The sequence below is a fragment of the Daphnia pulicaria genome, chromosome 3 (genome assembly GCF_021234035.1).
Source record: "Daphnia pulicaria isolate SC F1-1A chromosome 3, SC_F0-13Bv2, whole genome shotgun sequence".
Lineage (NCBI taxonomy): Eukaryota > Metazoa > Arthropoda > Branchiopoda > Diplostraca > Daphniidae > Daphnia > Daphnia pulicaria.
In genome coordinates, this window is record NC_060915.1 from 7,833,039 (window position 1) to 7,858,676 (window position 25,638).

The 25,638-nt window shown below is 44.3% G+C and overlaps 1 protein-coding gene and 2 long non-coding RNA genes across 3 annotated transcripts; 1 reads left to right on the forward strand and 2 right to left on the reverse strand.

Moving 5' to 3' along the window:
• The first annotated feature begins 25 nt into the window (after nt 1-25).
• LOC124328258 (collagen alpha-2(IV) chain-like) lies at nt 26-24,405 on the forward strand. Its single transcript, XM_046786969.1, has 25 exons — nt 26-494; nt 604-655; nt 14,575-14,712; nt 16,970-17,212; nt 17,278-17,502; nt 17,596-17,784; nt 17,857-17,973; nt 18,068-18,232; nt 18,293-18,500; nt 18,569-18,663; nt 18,762-19,142; nt 19,242-19,617; nt 19,692-19,813; nt 19,901-20,063; nt 20,127-20,366; nt 20,434-20,469; nt 20,538-20,663; nt 20,769-20,983; nt 21,050-21,740; nt 21,803-22,384; nt 22,462-22,631; nt 22,751-22,952; nt 23,025-23,196; nt 23,290-23,404; nt 23,480-24,405. The coding sequence occupies exons 1-25, from the start codon at nt 424-426 to the stop codon at nt 23,735-23,737; spliced, it is 5,352 nt and encodes a 1,783-aa protein (XP_046642925.1). The 5' UTR covers nt 26-423; the 3' UTR covers nt 23,738-24,405.
• On the reverse strand, nt 3,189-4,268 carry LOC124328261. Its single transcript, XR_006916244.1, has 2 exons — nt 3,612-4,268; nt 3,189-3,534 (listed from the first exon to the last, which is right to left on the reverse strand). It is a non-coding gene; the product is annotated as an uncharacterized LOC124328261 (long non-coding RNA).
• On the reverse strand, nt 15,772-16,963 carry LOC124328260. The gene is made up of 3 exons (XR_006916243.1): nt 16,432-16,963; nt 16,147-16,266; nt 15,772-15,918 (listed from the first exon to the last, which is right to left on the reverse strand). It is a non-coding gene; the product is annotated as an uncharacterized LOC124328260 (long non-coding RNA).
• Nucleotides 24,406-25,638: the final 1,233 nt, after the last annotated feature.

Consider the following 25,638-nt stretch of genomic DNA (forward strand, 5'->3'; position numbering starts at 1 on the left):
GCCAAGATTCTGGAGGTTTTGGAACACTCTCATCGGTTACTCAGGAGTCTTTTAGTGGGGAAGACGCGTGTCGGAGTCTCCCTGCGCGTCCAAGAGAAAAAACAGTCGAGAAGCAGCAGCAGCATTACCTCACTCGGAGGAGACCAATATTTTTCTTAGCGCTAAAAGTCAAAGTTGTTAGTGTGATACAAATTTTTTGAGTTCGTTAAGGACAGTCGCATGGCCAGTTGAATCTAACGTACAGACACAGTGACGTTGTTATAATTGTTTGCACACCCCAAAGCGGAAGAAACCCAAATAGTGACTTGGGTTTCTTCATTTTGTGTTCCTTTTTCTGGTTCCAAAGAAGAAGAAAAAAAAAAGTCTGACCCGTTGACATTGAGCAGTTCGCCACCGACAGAAAGTCCATCCTCATCCTCAGCGATGGCGGGCCGGCGAGCGGCGAGCCAACATCCCATGGTCCGACCCATGGTCCGATGGAAGCGCTACCAATGGTGAGTCCAACCTGGGCGTATTATTTCCACTTTGCGCTACTTCTGTATAGTCTCGCAAAGAAAAGTCCACTGATACATTTTCTTTGATTTGTTGTGAACTTGTTTGCAGGGTTATCGCTATCATCGTCTTGGGTGCCATCATTGTCAGCAATAATGCCCAGGTAAGGCAGTTTTCTACCTTATTAGTTTCCGCTTTTTCCATTGACGTGGCGCTAATATTTGTCTTCAATAAAAAAAGAGGACAAACTTTCGATCATTCCTTGTCCAAAATGACGGAAGGATTTGAAAGTTTATTTCTGGTTCGAGATTGAGATCGAGCGGGAAGTTTGCATTGCTCAGATTAAGCTACATAATATTTGACAAGAAAAGATGATTTTCTGTATCGACACTTAACAGACAAGGACATTCAGGCGCCGGATGTGGTAATTTGATTACGAGAGTCCCGCGTTCATGTCTATATTTCGAGAGACAAGAAGTGCATCAACACTAATAATAATAATAAAAAAAGAGAGAAAATAAGGCAGAAAGAACAATCTAGAAGGATGTTAAGAGGACAGATGGGCCCGACGTGTTGGCCGATAGCTGGTCTAGGTCAACGCGATTTCATTCCAACATGACCCTTGATGCTGTGATGTGTGAGACTTGTTTCTTTTCTCCGACAACCTTTTCTTGTAATAGTTACAAGCCTTATGACTCTCGTCAACTCTTGTGAGATATTTCTCGCGTGTTTTGCTTCTCTCGCTCGCCCAGCGCTGCTGCGTCTCTCTGTTTCTCGTTCCTTTTCCCTTGTCAGACTTGTTGGATGCTATCGATCCTCCGGGAACGGTTTCGATTACACGCGCGCCTTTCACGCATCGGGAGGCCAAAGTTCAAGATGAAATGTTGGGTCGGCAGACGAAACGCCCACCGCCAACTTGGTTATAGCAGCCGAGTTTCTTGTCGTTTTCAATTTGTTCCAGTGCCACATTTTGAAACCCAGTCTGCCATCGCACTATCAAAGGGCCATCTATTCGCTTTATTTTGTCTTGTTCGTCGCTCGTCGCTCCAACAGCCGATTTCCAAATCTTTCGGCACGCCAATCGTTTCTCGCTAATCCGTCGACGTCTTTTATTTCTTTTTCAAAACACCCGCCAATTATAGACAATACCACGAAAACAAAAACAAGAGTAGTGATGTCATAGTATAGATTTTCGTCGGCAAAAAAAAAAGCCTATATCGTCAAGGCCAGGCTTGCAAGTGAAGCAGCGATTGCTCAGTTCACTTTGACGATGAAATTCGATCCCGTTTGGCCCACCCTCGCTGCCTGACTTGTGTCTTGTGCTGGCATGAAAGCTGCGGACGGACCCAGGAAAAAAAAAGCACCCAAATCTACTTCATGAGACTCTAAAACATTGGAGAAATATAGAAAAGGTCTCGACTTTCCGAGTTATTTTCTTGGCTTTCCATTTTGTCTCGCTCATACTCTCTCCGTTTACGAGCGTCTGTGTCCCGTGTGTGGTCCCCTTTTTGCGCTCGCCGTTTTACCTCGTCGAAGAAAAACCAACAAGTAGAAAAGCGAATGCGGCAAATGGCAATGAATATTATAGTAAAAGAATATTACTTGATGGCAATGGATAGTGAAACGTGTTTGATGAGTCTGTGGAGTCTGTGCGGAGTAACCAGCCTATCGGTTGCACAGCGAGCCCAAAACCTATCCGGTCCTTATTAGTTGTTGTGAAGACAAATTGAGCGGTGGGAATGCTGCTAGAGCTGCTGCCGGGCGGTTTGGGCCTTTTGCTTGTCACCGGAGACGTCAGTCACAAGAACCCAGTTAAGGGAGAAAGAGTGAGGGAGGGGTGGAAAGGGGTGGAGGGTAATTTCAGAAATTGGTTTTGTCGAATTCTTTTCACGTGACGCGCTAGTCGACTTTTTGAATAGTTAAGGGATATATAACTTGGTCGTTAAGAATAACCGAGCCGTTTTCCAGCGGCCCAGCAGCAGCATATATAAGTCGGAGTACGAATGACACTCCTGTCTGACATTGAGTGAAATTTTCAAGTGGGACTTTATGGATTTGTCGTCGCCAGTGGTCCGTCTCTACATGGCGGAAAATATATAAGTGTCTGAAATGAGCTCATCTTCCTCGTGTTGTTGGCCAACCTTCAATCTTCGCTTCATCGGCCTGGTGTAAGTCCGTCTTTCCAGAGGGGAAGGAGGAGGGTGTTGTGTTTTTCTCGTGCCAATATTGACACTAAGTTTGTAGTATTTGACAAAACAGTCATATGCCAAAAGGAGCCTAGTCAGGCGATGAGATATGCTCTGGGAAAAAAAGGGCGGCAAGAAAAGACATTTCCGAAAAAATAAAAAAACTGGGGAATCATAAAGAAAAAAGAACTGCACTGGCCAGCAGGAGAACTGTAAGAAAAAAAGGAAAGAAAAAAAAAAAGACCGCTTGAGCAAATATCAAGCCCTTCCCCGTTTGCCGTGCTAAAAGTTTTGTCTTACGTCAAAACAAGCATTGACAGAGAACAAGGGTAATCAGACGGAAAACTACCAAACAAATAAAGAAACAACCGCCCAGGGTGGCGCTGCCCAATCGGCAATCTTTTTTCGCAGTCATCGTTGTCAAGTCAAGTCTTCAAAAACCTTATTCGCTCTTTCCCGTTTTTCTGTACGTCCGTCTTGTTAATGATAAAATCAATAGAGTTGATTTTGTTCTGAAAAAAAAAAAAAGAAATTTCTGCTTAATTTGCCTTCCTCGTTTGACGTCAATTCTCTTTCGCCCGATGAAAAAGATTGTGGGGTTGGTTTAAACTGACCGTTCTTATCTCCACATCTGACAGACGACACAGGGGATTTGTTCATTCAATCATTCCTACCGATTAGTTCATTTATCTCCCAGTTTTTTTAGTTCAATGATTCCCCCCAGAATCAGAACGAACTGTTTCTTTTTTATTTCCCCCTATCTTTCCCCTTCTCGTGCGAACCAGCCGAAGGCGTCTCTCATCGTTGAGATTTTCTTTTTTGGGTTGTTCACTCGGCCGGAGCGTGACCTCTTCACCTGTTGGAGAAACAAGAAAAATCAAACCAATCTACAGTGTATACAACAAGAAAATTAAATTAAAAAGGAAAAAGAACCTCAAGCAGTGTGGTGGGATATATTTTCCTCGTGCCGTGATCTCTTATCTTGTTCTTTAATTCTTTTCGAGCGCCCCATCTCCTTCTTCTTCTTCTTTCTCCTCTTCTTTTTCAATACTTTCTATTCGAGCTTCAACCCGTTTCACACCCTCGGTCGTCAGCCAGCGGCTACATTGAAAACCTATAGACACACCTTGGCGGTCTTGGCTCTATTGAAAATGAACCGGCAAAACTTATGACTCTGTTAGGTTTTACCTGATTTCGAAATCAGAACATTGCACGACACTCTAAAAGAGAAATTTCACTTAGAACCCCACGTCGGAGGTCGGACATGTTTGCGACGACAAACATGTCGGAATTCTTCAGATTGAACAGGAAATTGCGCAAAATCTTGAAGCGCGGTTGATTGAATTCGAATTTCCCTCCATATGTTATAGGTATCTCATTACGCATGTGCCGAGTTGCTGCGTGATATGTTCTCGCTTTCTCTTTCGTTCGTTTGTTGCTTCTTTTATTTTCTCTTCATTTTTTTCGGGGTTGTTGTTGTCTTATTATTTTTTTTTGTTTTCTTCCATTGTTTTTCTCTCGGAGAAAAACGGGGTCCCCCCTATCCCTTCCATCCTCATCACGACTGGCAAGTCTCCTTCTAGTTGGGCACACCAGCGGTAATGCTAGACCCGTTCCCAAATGTGAAAGAGAATGAGAGAGAGAGGGGCAAGACAGAGAGGGCCTTATCAACACGTCAGCCAAGATAGAGCTAAGGAAATGGGGAAAAAAAGAAAGAGCATCCAGGAATTCCATTGGAAGCGCTCGAGAGGAATCGGAGGGATTGGTATCGGCTGTTTGAGTCGTGACGACAGGTGTTCCATCCTCCCGTGACCGACCAACCGAAGCTCTCGACTGGGTTGCAGCCGCACAAGATTTTCGGCTAGAATAACACAACGACTCAGAGTCTCAAGAGGAATTATACAAAACAAGAAAAGAACAAACATCCCAAAAGTCGTAGAGTCATCAGAGCCTATATATATATAAATATAATGTATACATTGCCCGCCTGTGTGTGTGTGTGTGTGGGTATTGATTGCATGATGCGGCCAGTGCTGCGAGATTGTTTTACGGAAGCCTCGACAGCAACTGACTCTTCGATTCTTTGGAAACTTTGTACCACCGCCAGCGGTTTCTGCTGGACATGTTGACTGTGAATGTTTCACTTGATGAAAATGCAGAGAACGAATTCAAAAAATCTAAAAACTTAAAAACCAAATCGTTGCCATCACACCGCGCAAGTTTTAACAATCGGGTTTCATCTTTTCAGAGAGTCGCGCTCGAAACCCACACAATAGAAATGTAAACGAAAAAAGAGTTGAGAATAAAACGCCGCAGCCGTTAATTGTTGGATCTCGTTTTTTCGTGATCCTTCCTCTCAGCAATTTCGGACGGTTAGGCCCATTTTCCGTGTAAACTTTAATTACCCACAACCCCCCTTTCTTCCTACCTACTTTTCACAAAATTTCTGAATAGACTGTAGGCGACGTAGTATATAGTTACAGTCTTACAGAGAGTATAGAAAAAAAAGACGAATTCGTCTTAGACTCTTAGACTTTTCTCGCCGAGGGGGGAAGAAAAATAACAAAAATATTTTGGTTGGAAAAAAAAGATGGTAGAAACAATTTGTAGTTTGTTTTAGCCGAGTCACGGTGTCGAAAAGAGCACATGGTTTTCATATTTATACATCCTTCGTCCACCGCACGGATGACTTGAGTTAACATCGTATACGGATTTTTATTCTCTTTACTCTTCAGCTGTTGGTTAGAAGTTGCTTTCACGCCTCGTCCGCATAGCGTGTCAAATAGCGTCAAATAGCGCGGAACTAGACGATTCCATGTTGAAATTCAAATAAATCGTTGAATAATGGGGCTGAAAGAATCAACGTTCGCTAATGAACAGTGATGTCTGGAAGACCGACCTCTAGATGTTATTGGCAATCCATTTGGTCTAGCCGTTCGGCTTCCCTTGATTCCGAAAATATTCACACGTTGTGTGCGTGCGTCGATGGGGGGATGTGTTGATTGGCGATGAATCATCGCCACTCGCTAAATGCGGACTGTTGAATGCACAAATGTCAAAAGGGACAGAAAGCCATTCAGCTGCCCGCCCCACACTGTAGGCGCATTATTTATATGTGCACGCGAGCACGCATATACACGCAGACGCATTCGAAGAGGTTTTTGTTGTTCTTTAAAAATAGCGCAGGCGAGCTCCGAGCGGCTCCGAGGTGTTCCGGGGCCCGAGCCAGACCCGCTGTCTGCTCTCACAACCCGCTCAACGCAAACGGGAAAAAGAAAACGAAATAATCATAAAAGTAGAAAGAAGCCCAATCTCGGGACTGGGACACTCTCCGACTGTGCGCTAGATCCCTGCTGGGGAGTTCTGAAAAAAAAAGTTGGAAGTGAAGACAAGCATAGACAATCAGCTTCCTATTTAGAGCCACACCAGCAGCAGATAAAAGCGCAATAAGGAAGCTGAAAGAAGAGCTGGCCAGCGAGCTGCGGGCAAAAGCAGCACTCGATTTTTTGTTTTTGTTTTCCCAAAGCGTGATTGCACCGTCAGATGAAAACTATGCAGCTATAGGCAAACCCGCCACCCCCACCCCCCAAAATGCCCGGCCGTCTCTACCTATAAGTCTCTGGGCTGGTGTTGATCAGTGCCAGCTCGCTGGACTCTCTATTCTTCTCCTTCTTTCTTATTTTGGTTAATGTTGAAAGTTTTGTTTTTTTTCTGGAGAGAGAAAAAAAAAAACGAAGTGCTCAAGCCGGGGTGAGAACAAACAAACAAGTCTGAAATTTTTCTCATTTTCTTCCAGCCAAGAGAGCCATGGCAGAGCCTGCTGGCAGGCCCAAAACTATGCCGGCCGAAATGTTGGCCCTGTCGTCGACCCGGCCGTTCAACTTCCCTTTAAGAAAATAGAAATCCTAAATAAAATGGGAATAGGCGTTTACATTGAGCTCATTAGTGGTGGGCTCACTAGGCTTTCTTAGTCTCGTCCAGCAGCCGGCCATCAGTCGTGAGAGGAGGTCTCACTGATGTGCAGCGTTGGGACAGCATATGCAAACACATCGCCTTGTGTGTGTGTCGGGGTCGAATGATTGGCGCCACCGCCGTGCAATCGATGCCGCATGTTATGGAGAACGTTCCAAAGTTTGTCTCTTTTCCAGTCAGCTGGCTTCCGCACAGCAGCAGTGACAGCAAAGACTCTTTTCAAAAAGAGTGGCCCTCCGAGTAGCCGCCCGCCACCACCAGCGGCCTTATCGCCTCGATATCGGATGTTACACGACGGGCCGATGGTCGAGAGATGACGAAACAAAAACGCAGCAGCAAAAGGAGAAGAAGAAAACGACAAATAGAAGGGAATTAAAAAAAGAAGAAGACGAACATGAAGAACAACATGGAGACAGAAAAACGTCGAGTGTGTTTGCTTATGTATATAGAAGAAGAAGTTGGGACGTGGCTCATAGAGCATTTTGGTACGTCGTCATGCGATCCGACGACCCAGTTTATTCCAGTGGGTGGCGGCTGCTGTTTGATGGCCATGGCTCCGATGTTCAGAAGCTCAGCTCAGCGGTGGCCCGACGACCTCTGACCCCGCCGACTCGGCTGCCCTGTTGATGGAGTCGTTTTTCCCTAGCTTTTTTCTTCTTCTTCTTTCTGGTTTTCCCGCAGACGTGGCGTGTAAACACCGCCCATCATCAGCACCATCTGAAAGACCCTTGTTTTATTTTTTCTCCTTTCCAAAAATGAAATGAAATAAAAACCTCTCCTCATCTTCTCTATACAGTCGTCGAGTCCGTTCAATATCCGTCCGATGAGGTTCATTAAAATAACATTCCGTCAGCTCGGCGGGTGAATGGCCGTGCTCGTGAGCACGGGCTCTACCGATATTCTTATCCGGACCCCGAAGAGTAATGGGCCGATAACCGTTTTATGCTTCGTTTCTCTTTCTAGTCGTCATTTCCATTCAACCCTGTAGCGCGGTAGAGACTGTATTTTTAAAAAGGAAGACTATACATATTGCATACATTAAATTCAGGAAAAGAAATCCGACGTGACCCGCAGTACGCGTTGAATTACTGAATTACTTCCAGACGTGAATTCCACTTTGGATCACGCACCAACATCACCTGTTTTTAGCTTGATTTTTTGTTTTCTCTTCTCGCAAGTCAACGTAGGAATAGGAATATCAAGCACTCTCGCACCCCATAACATAAACAATAGGGAGAGGGAAGTTTCGAGTGACTCGAGGGTCGGGAGCGGAAGGTGCCGGCGTGAATATACGCCACACATTATTATAATATAATTTTGAACAAGAAAAAAGGAAAAAGAAAGAAAACAACAACGAATAGACGAAAGATCCTGCGCCCAGATCTGTCGACTTTGAGATTTTCTCGGTTCCTCGTTCTCTGGGTCCAAGGCATTTTTCTGGTGTCTTGATTTGAAATGTTCCAGGACTTCCAACTCAACCGAATCGAGAGAAAGATTGAACGCGATCTTTTTCGAAACTGTTAAGACACATATTGGGGCTTGGGGATGGAGACGAATGAAGCCGATAGGGACGACGAAGAAGAGAGAAGAAGAATCTCCTTTCGTTTGAAAGATCGTTTTTTTTTTTTTCTTTTTTTTCTTTTGTTTTTGTGGCTTGTTACTCGAATTCAATCAAGATTCCGTGATCCAGCCACGAAAAACGACAGAGAGACAGGGAGGGTTTTCGTTTGGGGGGGTTGGCTATTGAGAGGGGTATCTGGCGTGCTGGCCGTATAGTGGCAGCTCCCAGCACTGCCAACAGCTAGCTCACTACGTCTCGAGACATGCACACGTAATCAGATCCTGTCACTGATTCCGTTCATCCTTACCGAGACTGAGACTGAGAGAATAAAAAACAAAAACAAAAAAAGAAATGTCCAAAGAAAATGTAAATTTTAACAAATGATGAAGAAGAGCCGAATATTTCGTCGTCTTGACAATTTCTGTTATAACTTTCTCGTCGTTTGGCATTATTGTCTCAAATTCAATTTCTCCTTGTGTGTTTTTTTCTATCCGTCCCGTTTTTGGTTGTAACTTGTTTTTGATTCCCTCCTAACATCTTTTTTTTTGCTGACTGTGGCCATTAAAGAAATGTCCAAGGCGAAAGAAGCGAAATTAAAGTCTATAAGGTCACGTCACTGTCTGACAGGAAGTTTATCCTACATAAATAATAAATCAAATCCAAAATAGTCCAAAAAGAAGGGAAAGAAAATAATAATAATGCGTCGAAGGAGATAAATCGTCGTGAAGTTGAAAAGAGACCGACGATTTGATAAGAGCCATTCAAAAAAAAAAGGGGGAAAAAAACAACAACAAACAAACAAACAAACAACCGAGAGGATATGTAGACATCCCAATTCATGCCTTCTTCTCGAAAATATATCGATAAGCGATGCATATAAGCCAAGCAGCCAGCGAAATCCGAACTGGTTTTACCGCTGTTTGGTCTATATGACGACAACTAGACTTTCAGACTTTTACTTATTTTATCACTTTTTTTTTTACTAATAAAATTTCCAAATTCATGTTATTTTTTCTTCTTCTTTTTTGCCGGAGAAATGTATAGTGCGCATAGCCATTAGCGAAGCGGCGAGCAGCTTTTTACTCGGCAATCTCTTAAAGTTGAATAGGCTATCGGGCAGCTGGATCGCCAACCAACCATACAAATTTTTTTTTTTTTCTCTTCTTGTCGTATTGAACTGCTTACATGTGGCGATGTCGATCGCCACCGCCGCTACTGTGTCGGATGTTTACACGCGGGATGAATCGCTGGAGCGGGAATATAAGTCGGGAGAATCGGGAGCGGCTCGAAGCACGCGTGTATACAAACAGAAGAAGGGCAACTGCCACAGGGAACTACAGGGAGAGGGGGGAATGACGACGACGACGAGGAGGAGGTATAAGATGGAAAAAAGGAACGAAATGACTGGAATCTATTTATACGTCCCTCCGCGTTCCGTCGTTCTATCTCTGGGTCGTCCTCTTTTTTCGCCCGTCTCTGCTTCTTCTTAGTACACATCTACATGTACATATATTCCTCTCTTTTTTTCCCTTTTTTATTTTTCTGATTTTGGTGGCCCTTCCCTTTTCGAGAATCTTCTTCTTTTACTTGTGGTTGGCCCAGCGCTATCGAAACCAAAGTGGGAAAGTCCACCACATGCGCACGGTTCTTTAAACGCAGAGGGTACGGCCAAATGTCTGCGTGCACGTACACTGCTACTTCGTCTGGAATGTCACCGATCTCGCCATGCAGCATCTCTTCTTCACACCCACAGCAAGACATTCTGACAGTCCAAACAATGCATCCATCAGCCGAGATTCGATATTATACGCCTGGGTGTTGGGACCCTTAGCAATGACCAGTGCCCAACTGTGCATAGGGGAGAGACCTTTACCTGGACTCTATACTACTTCGTGTCTCTCCATCTCTTGAAAAGCTTCTCATTGAAAAGGATAGAAGCCACTCTGTCTCTCTTTCTTTCAACCTCTGCCATAGTCTAAATAGAGATGGTCGAGTGCAGGAGAAGGGAGATCGCAGTCATGAATGATCTGGTCTGTGCTCGGTGACTGTGTTTATATACGATAACGGACACGAAGAAGAACCGAGACACAGGCGGAGGAAGAAGAAGTAAATGCTTGAGTGGTGTGTACATTATATAAGGACTATTTCGGAGAGCCCCGCCGAAAGGAATCCCAAGCAAAAAACCCCCCAAAACGAAAGAGCAGAAGGAAACGAGAATGTCGAAGAGAGAAAGGGACCAGGAGGGGAAGAAGTCAGGAAGAGGAAGTGACTGGTGGAAGTCGTCCATCGTCCGGCATGCACAGCAGACTCCAAAGAGTTGAATAAATATTTGCCTCTACGGTTTCGGCCTTTTTTATTTGACTTATTTTGTTTCTTCTTCTTTTTTTTTTGTTTTATGGCGTGTGCAAGAAAGGGACAGAGAGAGAGAGAGAGTACGGACGCCGCAATGGGCCCTTGAGAAATTATAAATAAGAGACAAATGAAAGATATCCTCCACAAGAAGACGGGAGAAATATTGCCAGCGGAGGCGATACGTAAACAACAGTCGGCGCTATAGCTAACAACGACTATACACATGTATATTTATATACACGCACGGTATAGAGTGGATAGGGGGGAGAGTCGAGACTCGAAAACTTTTTTTCCTTTTTCTTATTTCTATATCCCTTGGCCTTTTTTATTTTTTCTTCTCTCCTTCTTTTAATTTTATGTCTTTAATACGTTCGTCGAAGCTGGTTTGTGTGTGTTTGCCTTTCGATGGCTGGCGCAGACCCGGGAGGGGCCTTTCCCTGGTTTCCCTGCGAAAATTTAAAATTACCACCCATCTATATCCCAGCCGCCTCTTGTCTTGTGCGGACTCTTTTCTCACGGGGATGGCGCGATCCGCTCTCTTTTGTAGTTCATCCTCGGCAGGTTTTCTTCTGTGTGGCCTTCTGTGTTATCTTTGCATGGGTCTTCTACTTAGTCTCTCGGTCCGTTCGTTTGAATAGAAACTTAGAATGTCGGCGCAAACGTGGAGATATTCCGGCCCTCACAGCACACACTGACACCTCACAGTGCTCAGACCCGACTTCATACTCAACAGGGCCTGTGTAGCCGGAGTCGCAATGTTGAATGTGTCGGAAGGCAATAAAAAAAAATCGAGAGAAGAAGGAGGAGGCGGCTATAGGGTTAAGGGAAAAGGAGGGAACTAAATAGAATTCTGAGCCTCCTAAAGTCACGACTGGGTGAAACACTACCTGGCAGCATTCACAGCAACTTTTTGAATTTGGTATATTACTCTTCTCTGGTTTCCTCTCTCCTGGGTCCTGTCTGTATACTCTAAGATCTCGATGACACCTTCTAATAAACAAGAAATGTTTGGTTCCATTGAAGAAAAAAAAAAAAAGAGAAAAACTGACGAAAAATGGAGAATAAAGAAGAAGAAGAAAAAATATGGAAAATGTTGTCCCCGAGAGTAATACAGGCGCTGTATAGTCTTGTGCGCGATGATGGGAGAGATAACCCAAAATAGCTAAAAAAAGAAGCCGAGAGATCATAAACACCGAAAGCGCATTAGAAAAAGGAGAGAAAGAAAGTCACATGGAAAGGTCGAAACGATGAGAGTCACACGGCGGAGCAAATGGTTTCCAGCAGTATATCTACCCGTTTGCTGCACATCGCGCACAACTTGTACAGCAGTGACTATATTTACACACACATACTCGAAGACAAACTGGTATAGACTGTGGGTAGTTATGGGTCTGGCTGGCGTGTACAACTTATTATATTTCTATTGGTTTGTCGCGAGTGTGCACGAGACAACATCCGGATTTTCCGTCTCGTTACTCACAGCACCAGCAAAGTCGGGGGTGAAAACGAATAACGATTCCGAGGTCTGAACGGAACTGTATACATACGTAATACTGCCACACTCTGTCGTTCTCCCCCTACATATACATGTTCTGCGGAGATTTTGGATTCAAAATAAAAAAGGACGAAAGAAAAACAGTCGTGGCGGAGTCAATGGTTAGAACGGGGGAAATGAAGAAAACAACCAGGTGCGTGGTATAAATATCTAGGCAGCATGCACACTGTTTTCTCTCGTGTCGTTTCGTGTCTCTGGAACCTTCTCTCATCCTCCATGAATGGAGATATCTATTTCCGAAGGAAAAAAGGGGAAGATGGATCGCTATTGTGAGGACCTCGAGGGCTGAGATAGACACCAGACAGAAAGTCAGAAACTGGTAGGCCAATATAAGGGAGGAGGAAAGAGGAGGAGCACAGTGTCACTTCATTGACGGGGACATAGAGAAGCGCATTCACAACAAGAGGAACGAAAGTTGAAATCTGTAATGTGAGGGCGAGCACTGTTGCTTCATCTAACCAAAATTTCAAGTTCAGGCCAAAATCGAGTGCCCACCAGCACAAAAGAAAAAAAAGTTCAGATTTTTGGAGGGAGCTGGCTGGAAAACAACAATTTTTGGACGAATTAAAACACATCATTGCTCACTTTCTCTTTGAATGTAGCTGTACAATTAACCCATCAGCGCATTCCTCACAAATCCCACAACCCATTGTAATAATCGAATCGCCAAGTGTACAAGCGAACGAAACCTGCAACCGTATGATTTACGACTTACTGTCATCTTATTCTTCCAGTCTTTTCTGTGTTTTTTTTTTTGTTTTTTTGTTTTTTCCTTTTCTTCGTATTGTTATTTTCAAGTTAATCGATTTGTCGACACGAGAGATATCTCTCGTGTCGCCGCCGGAAAATAGGAACAAGTAGAAAGATTTGCCGAGAGTTTAGGGGGTGAAATGCATTCAAAGATCATCAATTATACGCTGCTGGATGTGCGAAGAGGCTGGACTGCTGAAACTTTCATTTGTAATAGAATGAACCGGCGAAAGGTCACAGTCGTCCAGCCCGGCAAGATTGTCCTACCAGCCTTTGCAGCAGCATTTGACTATATAGAAGACTGACCCCCCTCCACCCTCTATAACCAGTCATCCGGCAAGCGACCCGAGAGATAAATGATAATTCTGTCCGACCGCTTTGTTCACAGATGCTCACACTTATAAAACCACAAATCTATCGAACACAATTTTTAAGGGGGCTTGTTCTTTTTTCTATTTCCATTTATTTTCCACCGAAAAGGTGAATAACTGAATATGTTCGATTGTTCAGTGTTCACGTTAGTGCTTTTATAATGGTGCTATAGGACAAAAGAATAGAATTTTGGATTTTCTATTTAGTCCTTAAATGGAAAGAACGGGAAATCGATAAAAGAAATGAATGGATTTATGACGCTAAGTTGTTTGTCACCTGTGACTCGTGAGACGAGTGTTAGGACACGAGATGCTGCCTTTCATCAGCTTAAAATGTTGAAAAAAGAGATAAAAAACCCGAAGCGTTTGTCGGAACCTCTTTATAGATTTATAGAGAGAGCACGCTGAACAAATTATGCATGATTAATTTTTTGTTGTTACTAGAGAATTTTATCAACGGGACATTTCCATTATTTAAGAAACCACTAAAGAAACTGAACCGGTCATTTGTTTATCTTTAGCAAAGGTTCTCAATTATTTAAAAAAAAAAAAAACGGTGCCGAAAGAAATCGTCGAAATGAGGCCAAAAGGATTCAAGGAAACCAGTCAAAATTCAGTTAAGCTTATTACAATGTATACGTGGGCCGGGTGGCATGTCGCTTGTGGCTTTTTGTGCAAAAAAGCGGAAGAAGAAAGAAAAGGAAGTGAATAGTCCGGAATAGTCGCAAATAACGATGACGTTGTGGCTGCGACAGCCGCGCGCGCCAGCCGCTCGTCAAAAGCCCTCGTCGTCTTTTGAATAAGACACGTTTTCTGTCTCGTACTCGTACTCTTATACTATTTTGCGCGTCTCTCCACTTTCTGAATAGCATCCAGCACTTGTCCCTACATATACACCATTTTCCGAGACAGGGGAAAAAAAAAAAGAGAAAGAGACTGGAAAAAAAGGCAACCGTAAAAGAAATTAACACAGAGATCCGAGAAAATACTTGCATGGGCAAGAGGAGAAATAAGAGAGAGAGAGTGACAGTGAGAGAAGGGGACCGAAAAGGCTTTGTCGCATCTGTTTCAGCTGCCTTTGATGGCGTCTCTTTTCTTTGAGCATTTCAAAAATATACCGTCATAACGACAGGAAACAGGCACAGCCATATAACTGTGTGTGATGACCCCCCCCCCCCCCCCTCTTGGCTTCTGTATTTATCCAGGATATATAGCGTATACAATTTGCCTGTTTTAATTGCCCTATACTGATGTACTGATTGTCTTGTTTTTACTTTGCAACCTTCGCTGTAATTCATTTTCTTGATTGATTATTTTTTTTTTTTTTTCGTACAGCAATTCAATTCCAGTTCTTATGGCGGGCTCTACGGACGGACTGACGACGACAAGACTTACATGGCGCCCAAAGCTGGAGACTGCGGTGGATGCAGCTCACCTTGCACTCCGAAATGCGTGGCTGAAAAAGGATCGCGGGTAGGTTGCCTAAACAAAAGCATCATTACTAGACCATTTGACTCGTCTATTACCTCGTAAAAACGCGTCTCAATTACTAGCCCTTGTAATTTTGCGCTAGGCAGACCACCTTTGAACTGCAGTCGAGTCCCGTTATACATTACATTTCGTTCCTCATTAAAGTCCTTTTTTGAAATACCGACACAAAGAAGAGAAAGCGAACGAAGAACTCGTATCCCGCATGAGTATGTTGCTATTCGTTCCCTTTTTCCTTTTTTTTTGGATTTGACAAGTAGAAGATGAAAGCTCTAATATGACTGCTGGTATACAAAAACGTAATGATCGTCCCGAAAAGAAAAGTTAGTTTGTTTTCTAATCCACGTCACTCAGCTTATCATGTTATTGGTCCGTAAACTCCTCGGCTCGGCTTGATGAGAACGCCAGCCAAGACAAACTGTTTATATTCCGACGTTTAAAGCAACAAAGCAAGCAAATCAGCGCAAAAATAGGATCGCGTCAACACACATCAAACCAAAGCTATATTTTTTGCACCACCATAAACGCTCAGTAGCGGTGTGCTTTAAGTTGTTGGGTATCCTTATAGAAGCTTCCGTTTAAACACGATCAACCAAGAAGTGCCGGAGTGGCAGCAAAACCGTCTTGGTGGAAAAAAATTGTTCAAGTTGCACGTTACTTCAAGTGTATGAAGTTCAAATATTTCGGAATTCGATTTTTTTACCCACAGACAAAGTCGCGAGGTACAAAAACAGGCCCGATCTGTGCAGGTGTTCTACACGTGAGCTATTTAATAACCCCGACTGAGAAAAACAAACACGACAAGAGAAAATAGTTCCAGTCAAAGGCCTAGCTCAGGAATAATCGTATTCCGCATCGATTTATGATAGAACGACACTCAATAGTCAGAAAGGAAAGATAGAAATGAACTTGTCCTACCTTTAAGCCTAGGAAATACAGCCAGGCATCCCCAAGTGCTCCATCCATCCGCAGAGATGAAGCTCCATCCATCCATCCATCCATCCATCCAGGAAGTTGAAGTTGAAGCAAGAAGTTGAATCCACCAGGAGGGATAAGTAAAAGGGAGTCCTCGTGAATACACCCACATTCACATGGGCGTACACGAGGACAAAAACAAAAGAACGGGGAATTGAAGAGATTCTTAACTCGGTCGATACTGGAAGTTTCTCCAATTAAAAGGATGCTGTTTATCTAAATAAAAAATTTCAACAATGAGTTACAAGAAAAAATATTTACAGAAGAATGACAAGCAAGGAAAAGTTGAAACTGAGACAGTGGGTAAACCATACCCTAATTGTTAATAATCAGGAGAATTGAAGGTTTCCATGAAATACACTGCATTTATATGCAGGTCATGCATCATTAAAAAGTCTGGCAGGTCACATGCAGGTTAATAAAAGTAACGAATAACATTATTACCTCAGCAATGATACTGTGATTGTTGCTGACAGCAGGAGGTAAAAAGTCAAATCATATGACTGGAGGATCAGCACAAGCAAAACTTTGCTGTTAATACAATGGCTGGCTCAGGCCCCAAATCTGCACAGAGAAAAAAGTTACATATAGTATAGTGCAAACAAACTTCCATGCATCGACAAGGGGATAAATAATAATAGCAAGAAGTAACAATTCACAAACTTGGAAAAAGTTTAACTCTTCAATTTAAGCTCCCATAGTCATCTAATTTTTATTCCAAGTCTTTACCTGACAAACAGCATGGAGTGAAGATAATGGAAAGCTGCGACAATAAAGTTGACATGTATGACGATGACCACATTTTTGTGATTTCATTTCGGGCATCCAAGTCCCAAAAAGTGATCGTTTCGTTTTTATTTGAAATCTTTTTATTTGTCTCCCTTTTTTTCGAAACTTGCAAACGAAAACGAAAAAAAACTTGCAGACGACGATAATCTTTTAATTAGCAATACTTATATAAGATATCGATTAGAATTTATTAAAAATCGACCCCCCCCCCCATCCAAATTGCAAATTCCGAACCGCCAAAAACAAAAAAAAACGCGGTTTAATTACGAATAGCGGTATATAGGCTTACCAGTAAATGGCTAAAGCGTGAAACTGTTCTTATCTGCTACTTGTCTCTTGTTACTAATACCAGCAAAGCCTTTAGTCTAGCCTTAGATTTTAAGATATACAAAAGGCGAGAATGTTTGTTTCACGTTTTATTTGACAGCCACAAATAATCCTTGCTGGATTCCAATCACGCATTCTTTTCAACATTTAGGGACCGCCAGGAGTACCCGGTAATCCTGGCCCTACTGGATTACCAGGATTCCAAGGAATGGAGGGTTTGGAAGGGCCCAAAGGTGATAAAGGTGAACCTGGACCACAAGGACCTCGAGGGCCAAAAGGCGACCGTGGTAAAATGGGTATGCCGGGTTTCCCTGGTATCAACGGGATTCCTGGTATTCAAGGTCCACCAGGACCACCCGGCATGAATGGCATGGACGGTTGCAACGGAACCGATGTAAGTAAATTTTAATTCATATTTTATGCATTTTCTGACATCTTTTTACTGTGGAATTTGAATAGGGAGCTCCTGGAGGAATGGGAATGGTTGGTGATCCTGGACCTCGTGGCTTGCCCGGTCTGCCTGGTGGAAAGGGAGAGAAAGGTGAGCCGGCTCAAGCTCCATTTCCCGGTAGCAAAGGACAAAAAGGTGAACCTGGACTGGATGGTGTTCGCGGACCCGCTGGATTCCCTGGCCCGGCTGGATTGACGGGTGGCAAAGGCAACAAAGGCGAACGTGGTTTACCGGTAAGATACACCTTCCCCCGCCAACATCCTAATCTCGAATGATTTTGTTAAATATTTTACTTTATTTTATGTTATTTTTGCGTACAAAATCAGGGATTGGCGGGTAAAGAAGGATTGCAAGGAGACAAAGGTCTGCCAGGAATCTGTCGTGAGAGTGGCAGAGGCGACAAGGGTGAAGCTGGAACCAAAGGCGATTCTTGTTTAGGTGGTAATGAATTTGAAGGAAAGGGCAACGTAACATACATAGGACCAAAAGGAGAGAAGGGTATGCTCGGCATGAAGGTAAACCTAACAAGTCAATTCAAGCTAAATCTTTTTAGTAGCTTAGTTAAATTAAATTTTTTTATTCAATAGGGTGATAAGGGTGACTTTGGGCCCGAAGGTCAACCCGGCTTTATCGGTGATGCTGGCTCAAAAGGAGATCTAGGAATGAAGGGTGAAAAAGGATTACCTGGACCGGCTGGCCCTCGAGTAAGTTTTTTAAACCTTTTTTTTCATTTATGATAATCACATTCAGTATGCGATGAAAAAAAGCACATTCTAACTGTGCTGTTGCGTCATTTAGGGTAAAGACGGATTCCCCGGACCTCCAGGACCAACCGGACAGAAAGGTGACAGGGGTAACGACGGTTTGGATGGACTTCCCGGTCGACCTGGCCCAAAAGGTGATGGCGGATTATCTGGAATTCCTGGTCTGCCCGGTTTGAGAGGACCACCTGGAGCCCCCGGAGTAAGTCTTAGTCGTTACCATCATTAATTTGAAAATTCAATATTTTAATATTTTTTGAAGGGAGGCAAAGGTGTTCCTGGACCCCCAGGCCCTGCCGGCCCGCGTGGATTCCCAGGCCCTCCTGGTGGCAACGGTATTGACGGTCTTCCCGGCGATCCTGGTCCCAGAGGAAGTCAAGGTCCTCCTGGTGGTGCTGGTAGTCCTGGATTACCTGGAGCTGAAGGACCCGCTGGTGACAAGGGTGACAAAGGAGACGGTGGACTAGCGGGTAATTTTGAATCTGTGCAGTATTGTAAACATTAAAACACCTTCATTGCATTCCTGAATTATTTTAAGGCTATCCGGGTGAGCCTGGACTTCAGGGTCCACCCGGATCTCCCGGTCTTCCTGGCCTGATGGGTCCTCCTGGTGAAAAAGGAATTTCGATCGTGGTAAGTTATTGAAAAATGCGGTATTTAGTCATTTACTGATTGAGTTTGAATTTGCGATTGTTGAATTTTCGAAACCATTTTACCATAATTTGTGATAGGGCCCGAAAGGACTGGACGGACTTCCAGGACGTGACGGTTTGCCTGGTTTGAAGGGTGAACGCGGTTATCAGGGAATTCGCGGACCTCCTGGAGATGCTATCGACGGTATTCCTGGTACACCAGGATACCCCGGAATAAAAGGAGACAAGGGTCGTGACGGCATTCCTGGAACTCCTGGCCTACCAGGGTTCAATGGGGAGAAGGGTGACGCTGGAGTCTGCTTTGCCTGTAGCCCAGGCATTAAAGGCGACAGAGGAGACCGTGGATTGAACGGTGTCAATGGCCCACCTGGTCAACGTGGTGCCCCTGGCGAACGTGGATATCCCGGACAGCCGGGTGACGATGGTCTTCTCGGTCCACCTGGTTTACCTGGTCTCGAGGTTAGCATAATGAGTTTTCGTATGTTTTGTTCGGTCTAACTATCTTTGCGTTGCCATATCATGACTATTTTCATTGTTAATAATTACTTAATACCTTAGGGTCGGTCTGGTGAGCCTGGGCAGCCAGGACCCAAAGGTCAAAAAGGAGAAATGACTGTTATTCCGGATATTCTGGCACGAGGACCACCAGGTGACAAAGGAGATCGAGGTGAATACGGCCGACCCGGTCCACTGGGTCCTCCTGGTTTACGTGGACCTCCTGGACAACCTGGTCTCTCTGGTTTCCCTGGCATGAAAGGCGACAAGGGCCAAATTGGTTTCCCTGGATTAGACGGTACTCCAGGCACACCAGGTCTTTCTGGTATACCCGGTGAAAAGGGTGCCTCCATAAAGGGTGAGCCTGGTCGTGATGGGCAAAACGGCCTGAAAGGAGATGCTGGTTTTGAAGGCCAGAAAGGTGTAAAAGGAGAACAAGGTACGAAAATTGTATTTTTCTATACCACCGATTTCCATTGTTTTTGTGGTAATTCACATAATTTCTCTTTACAGCCCAATGTCTCGACGATCTTGTACTCCTCAAAGGATTGCAAGGACAAAAAGGAGAAAAGGGCGACATGGGCTTGAAAGGTGAAGGGGGTATGAAGGGTGAACCAGGACTGGAGGGTCTCAGGGTCAGTTGGAAAAAGATATTTAATTTTTCACGTGCTTGTGTCTTTTTTTGGCTGAAATTGACCTTTTTTTAATGTACAACAATTCAGGGATCGATGGGAGAAAAAGGTGACATTGGTCCTACAGGACTTCCAGGTCCGCGCGGCCCACCAGGCCAACGCGGTGACAAAGGCGCCTTAGGCCCCATGGGATTCCCCGGTGAAGATGGACCTCCCGGCAATCCCGGAAATTCAGGCTTACCTGGCTTGAAAGGTACACTTTTGTACTTCATTATAGCCTATTATCTCATATTCTAAATCAATCTTCCGTGTGCAGGTGGAAAGGGTGAATCTGGAATCCCTGGAATAGGAAGACCCGGACAGCCAGGCTTGATCGGCGAACAAGGAGAGAAAGGATTACCTGGACTACCAGGCAAGCCCGGAGCTCAAGGACCTTCTGGCCCTGGCGGTTTCCCCGGAGAAAAGGGTGACCGTGGAGTGGCAGGATTGGACGGCCTTCCTGGAACCAGAGGAGACAAGGGAGATTCAGGACCACCTGGACCGGCTGGACCACCTGGTTGTACAAATAACAATATATTACATGATGATTATTACTATTATTATTGTTATTATTATCAATTCAGGATTTGCTGGACCACCTGGTCGGGATGGTGGCAAAGGTACACAAAATTTTCCAGATATAATTTATTTGACTCATCTGCAAATAACCAATGAATATATCTCGCAGGCGAACCAGGCCTTCAAGGAGAAGCCGGACGACCAGGTTTACCGGGCTTCCCAGGGTTCAAAGGAGATCTTGGAATTGAAGGTGGCGTTGGTGCACAAGGCTTACCCGGACTTCCAGGACAACCAGGTAATATAATCACCACGTTTGTATCAAGATTCTAATTTGACTTTACCTTTTTATTAATGTAAATGTATTTCAATTAAATTTTGCTGTTTTTTCACTGACGATTAGGTTTGAATGGCCTGCCGGGAACTCCTGGGGCCAAAGGTGATCGAGGACCATCTGGTCTGTCGGGTCTACCTGGTGACGCTGGTCTTCCTGGTCTTGACGGACGCAAGGGTGATATGGGTATGAAAGGTGACCGTGGTAATCCCGGTCTAGATGGACTTCCCGGTAAACCCGGAATTGGAGGCGAAAAGGGCGACGTTGGACCAGCAGGTCTTTCTGTAGGTTAATCATAAATTGATCATTTGAGAATGGTACACTAAAATTACGGTCGCATGACAATATAGGGATTTAAAGGTGAACCAGGATTCGCCGCAGACAAAGGACAAAAAGGCGAACCTGGAATTCCTGGCATTCGTGGTGGTCCCGGCAACAATGGTTTGGACGGACGACCCGGCGAGAGAGGTGACAAGGGTGATCGCGTTGTGGGACTTCCAGGCCTTCCCGGTATCAAGGGAGACGCCGGCTCACCTGGATTGCCTGGTTTGGACGGCTTGCGTGGACCCAAGGGCAACGACGGTTTCGGTGGTTTTGCCGGCAGCAAAGGTGATAAAGGAGATCGTGGTATTTCTGGTGCTCCTGGATCTCCTGGTCTTGATGGCTTACCTGGAGTGCAAGGAGACTCTTGCATTCCTGGTGGACCCGGTCCGCAAGGCATGAAGGGCGACAAAGGCATTTCTGGTCTGCCTGGTATCGACGGCCTCAAGGGTGAACAAGGTTTGACGGGTCCTGAAGGACAGCCTGGCTACAATGGACTTTCTGGTGCCAAAGGAGACCGTGGCTTCCCTGGCGAAGCAGGTCTACCTGGACCTCGCGGTGCTAAAGGTGATGTCGGTCTCCCAGGCTTCCCTGGCATTCAAGGTCCAAAAGGTAATCCAGGTCTCGACGGGCTTTCCGGAAGAACTGGTGAAAAAGGAGATCGTGGTCTTCCTGGACCTACTGGTGCTTCTGGTTTGGATGGTTTGAAGGGCATGCAAGGTAAAAAAATCACTTATAATTACTTGGGGAACGTTGAATTTAAATATCCGTCTTTTTTTAAGGCGAACCCGGAATTTCTGGACTTCAGGGTCCTCCCGGTCAGACCGTTAAGGGTGAAAAGGGTCTACCAGGGTTGAACGGCAAACAAGGCCGTGATGGTATTCCTGGCATTGTAGGCGAGAAGGGAGAAATTGGATTCCCTGGTCTACCTGGCAATCGTGGTCCGCCTGGTGCCAACGCTCCTCCTGGTCAGCAAGGTGACGTTGGTGAGCCGGGTCCGACCGGAACACCTGGTTTGTCTGGACGAGATGGACCTCCTGGTCGCCCAGGAATGGACGGCCTTCCCGGTGTTTCTGGACCGAAAGGAGATGTTGGACCACAAGGCCAGCCAGGTTACCCTGGCGAAAAAGGTGATCGTGGTAACAACGGTCTACCCGGACTGCCTGGACAATCTGGAATGAAGGGTGATCGTGGATTCGATGGCCTACCTGGTTTGCCCGGTCCAGCCGGTTTCCCAGGCGAGAAAGGTTTCCCTGGACCGGCCGGTCCAACCGGACCACAAGGTCTTGTCGGTATTAAAGGTGATCGAGGTAATCCTGGTCTTACACCCCCACCAGGACAAAAAGGAGACTCCGGTCTACCAGGTACGTTTATTTTTCGTATAGTCAATCTTTGAAAAAAACAAAACAAGGTTCTAAGCAGGATTTTTCTTTTAATTCAGGACAACCTGGACGCCCTGGAATGCCTGGCACTCCAGGCTTGGATGGCCAACCTGGAATTCAAGGCATTAAGGGAGACAAGGGAGGTAATGGCCGCGATGGGCAACCCGGCATTGCCGGACCGATCGGCCCTAAAGGAGATCGCGGATTTGACGGGCGCCAGGGTCTACCTGTAAATAATCACTTTTCCATTTTTATTGAACAAATTCAAAACATTTGAAAGATATGAATGAGATCTTATTATCGACCCAAGGTGATTTATTCGTGGTATTCTTATCTCACTTTGAACAGGGCTACCCTGGAACAATCGGTGAAAAAGGAGATGCTGGACGCTCATGCGAGCAGCCATCTGTTTTCCAGTCAGGTTTCTTGGTAGTAAAACACAGCCAGTCGACGACAGTTCCCTTCTGCGAGTCGGGTCAGGTTGAACTGTGGAAGGGCTACAGTTTGCTCTATACTGAAGGCAACGAAAAGGCTCACAATCAAGATCTTGGTAAGACCTTCACGTTTTAATAATCTATTACAATTAGAATCCATTTATTATTGTATCTATCATCGGTAATAGGATTCGCCGGCTCATGCGTCCAACGATTCAGTACGATGCCGTTCCTGTTCTGCGATGCCAACAACGTATGCAATTACGCCAGCCGTAACGATAAATCCTTCTGGCTCTCCACAAATGCCCCCATCCCCATGATGCCCGTTTCGGACGCCGCCATTCGGCCTTACATCTCTCGGTAATTGCGCTAGAATTATTTCCGTTTTTTTACGCTGTTTTATCAACCAGAATAAAATCTCGGTAAACTCAAAATTTGTTTATACGATTATAGGTGTGTTGTCTGCGAAGCTCCTACAAATGTCATCGCTGTCCACAGCCAGTCGATAAATATTCCAGAGTGTCCGCAAGGCTGGGGCGGTCTGTGGATCGGATACAGTTTCGTCATGGTAACTCGGATATTTGTAATGCCATAAATATGCCCGGTTCATATACTAATATTTTCATGATCATTCCTCCTCTAGCACACCGCAGCCGGAGCGGAAGGTGGCGGCCAATCGCTCTCCAGTCCGGGCTCATGCCTCGAAGACTTCCGCGCCACACCGTTCATCGAGTGTAACGGTGCCCGCGGAACTTGTCACTATTTTGCAAACAAGTTGAGCTTCTGGCTGGCCACTGTCGAGGAGCAGACACAGTTCGACCGACCTCAGAGCGAAACTCTAAAGGCCGGAAATCTGCGCTCGCGCGTCAGCCGCTGTCAAGTCTGTGCCAAGAATTCTTAAATTTCCCAACATAAAAATTAAAAAAAAAAAAAACGAAGGCGAGAAATTGGTGGGAGTGAAGGAGGGAGACATCGATTCATCTTCATACCGTACTTTAACGTGGATCTTTCGGTGTTGTTATACAATGCCAGACGTTACCTGTATGCCTTTCTGATTGCCTCTTCTTATTTGGGTTACAGTAGTTTCACACCTCAATATTGCGCTCACTTATTGTCCGCATTTTTTCTTTTCATTTTTCAGAAACAACGAAATTCATTCAACAATGTGTCGCCACATAATTACTGACTATCACAATTGAAAGACCGTGTTTTTTTTTTACATCTTTCTTTCCAGTCATTCCTCATTTTTTTATTATTTTATTTTTACTAAAGGCCTTTGTCAATAGTACTCATGGGTTCTTTTTTATAATTCTGTGTTTCTTTCTCTGTGCGGTCGACAAACTTTCAGCGAAATGAGTTGGTGTTTTGATTATTTCGCTTGATTTCACGGATGTAACGTTGAGTTCTTCACCAGTCTTTCCCATTCTCCATTCTCCCCGCTGCAGCGCCTGCCAAAGCTAAGTCACCCTTTCACATCTAGAACTGGTCGCAAGAATCACAATGTCTCGCTAACGACTTCAGAAAGAAAGAAAAAAAAAAGGAAACTGACAACAGATAACAACAAGAAAACAATCAAAGCAAGGGCCATTTTTTTAATTATTATTTGGAAACTGACTTTGAAGAGAATAAGGCAGATTAACATTATCCGCAGTGATTTATATACTACTTTGTTTCTCGTCTCCACTTTCGTTCAAACTGGTTCGTTATAAATCTAGGCGATCTGAAAACGAAGAGTACGCAGTGAGTAGGTGAAGTGAAATCGCGCGCAAAAAAAACAGATAGCGAAGCACCAAAAGGGATTCTTTGATTGTTTTCTTGCTTGTTGTTTCCCAAAATCCAACGATTTCCCAGTACGTTTTTGAAATTCTTCTATTAAAGCTTATAGTAGTTGTGCCTATTTTCTAGACAAATGCAATTCAGTCACAAGCTAATTTTTTTTTCTGATTCTCTTCAATCAGGGTTTCTAAACAAACATTAAAAGAAAAGAAAACATTTATTTGCATTTTTTGTTCCCGTATCACATATACTTTCTTTCTTAAAAAATTTAAAATGATATGGAATTTTGTATTTTCAATTCATTTTATATTTTCCTCTCGAAGCGCTTTCTACTGACGCAACAATGCTGTGTTCATTTAATTTCGTGTTCAGCAGGTGTATAATATTTTTTTCGATGAAATGGAAAAATTCAATTTTTTTAACATGACCCAATCATTTCAAGTTCCCCGCCCCAACGTCGCCCATCCGCACAATCCGCACAGTGCGATGAGAACGATGACCCCGTGTCCCTAGATTGACGACGAGCCACCACTTATGCCTTGTTGTGTCAACATTAATTAGATTTGTTTTGAAAAAAAAAAACCTTCCTGGTTTGAAAATTTATGAATTCTTCACTGCCAGTTTTTAAAAGCTTCTGTTGAAATCCTTCCCTACTCAGTACTCTACAGCAAATAAATACATATACAATTCAGACAAATGTGTTGCGTTCATTCACTTGTAACTGATAAACTGTCCTTTGACGCACTTTACAAAATGTTAATCCAGCGTCTTTCAGCAAGGGAGACTGGCGTCGCGTCAACACAGTGAATTAAATAAGAGAAAAAGAAAAAACGTCAGACATTAAATTCAAATGGCATCTTCTTTGCGGTAACCATTCGATAAATTACAACCCCTCTCAAAACGGAGAACAGGAAAAGGGCGAATTTCTTTAGCTTTAAAATTTGAAAATACTCAACCTAATAATAAGCCGGTATTGTAAGTCTGTAGAAGACCCATAAACCGCGAGAAAACATGACTTTGGCTTAC

Coding starts and splice junctions, on each gene's coding strand:
- LOC124328258 (XM_046786969.1), top strand. CDS start 424: ATGGCGGGCCGGCGAGCGGCGAGCCAACATCCCATGGTCCGACCCATG. Junction 495..603: donor CGATGGAAGCGCTACCAATG/GTGAGTCCAACC, acceptor ACTTGTTTGCAG/GGTTATCGCTATCATCGTCT. Junction 19,814..19,900: donor CAGGACTGGAGGGTCTCAGG/GTCAGTTGGAAA, acceptor ACAACAATTCAG/GGATCGATGGGAGAAAAAGG.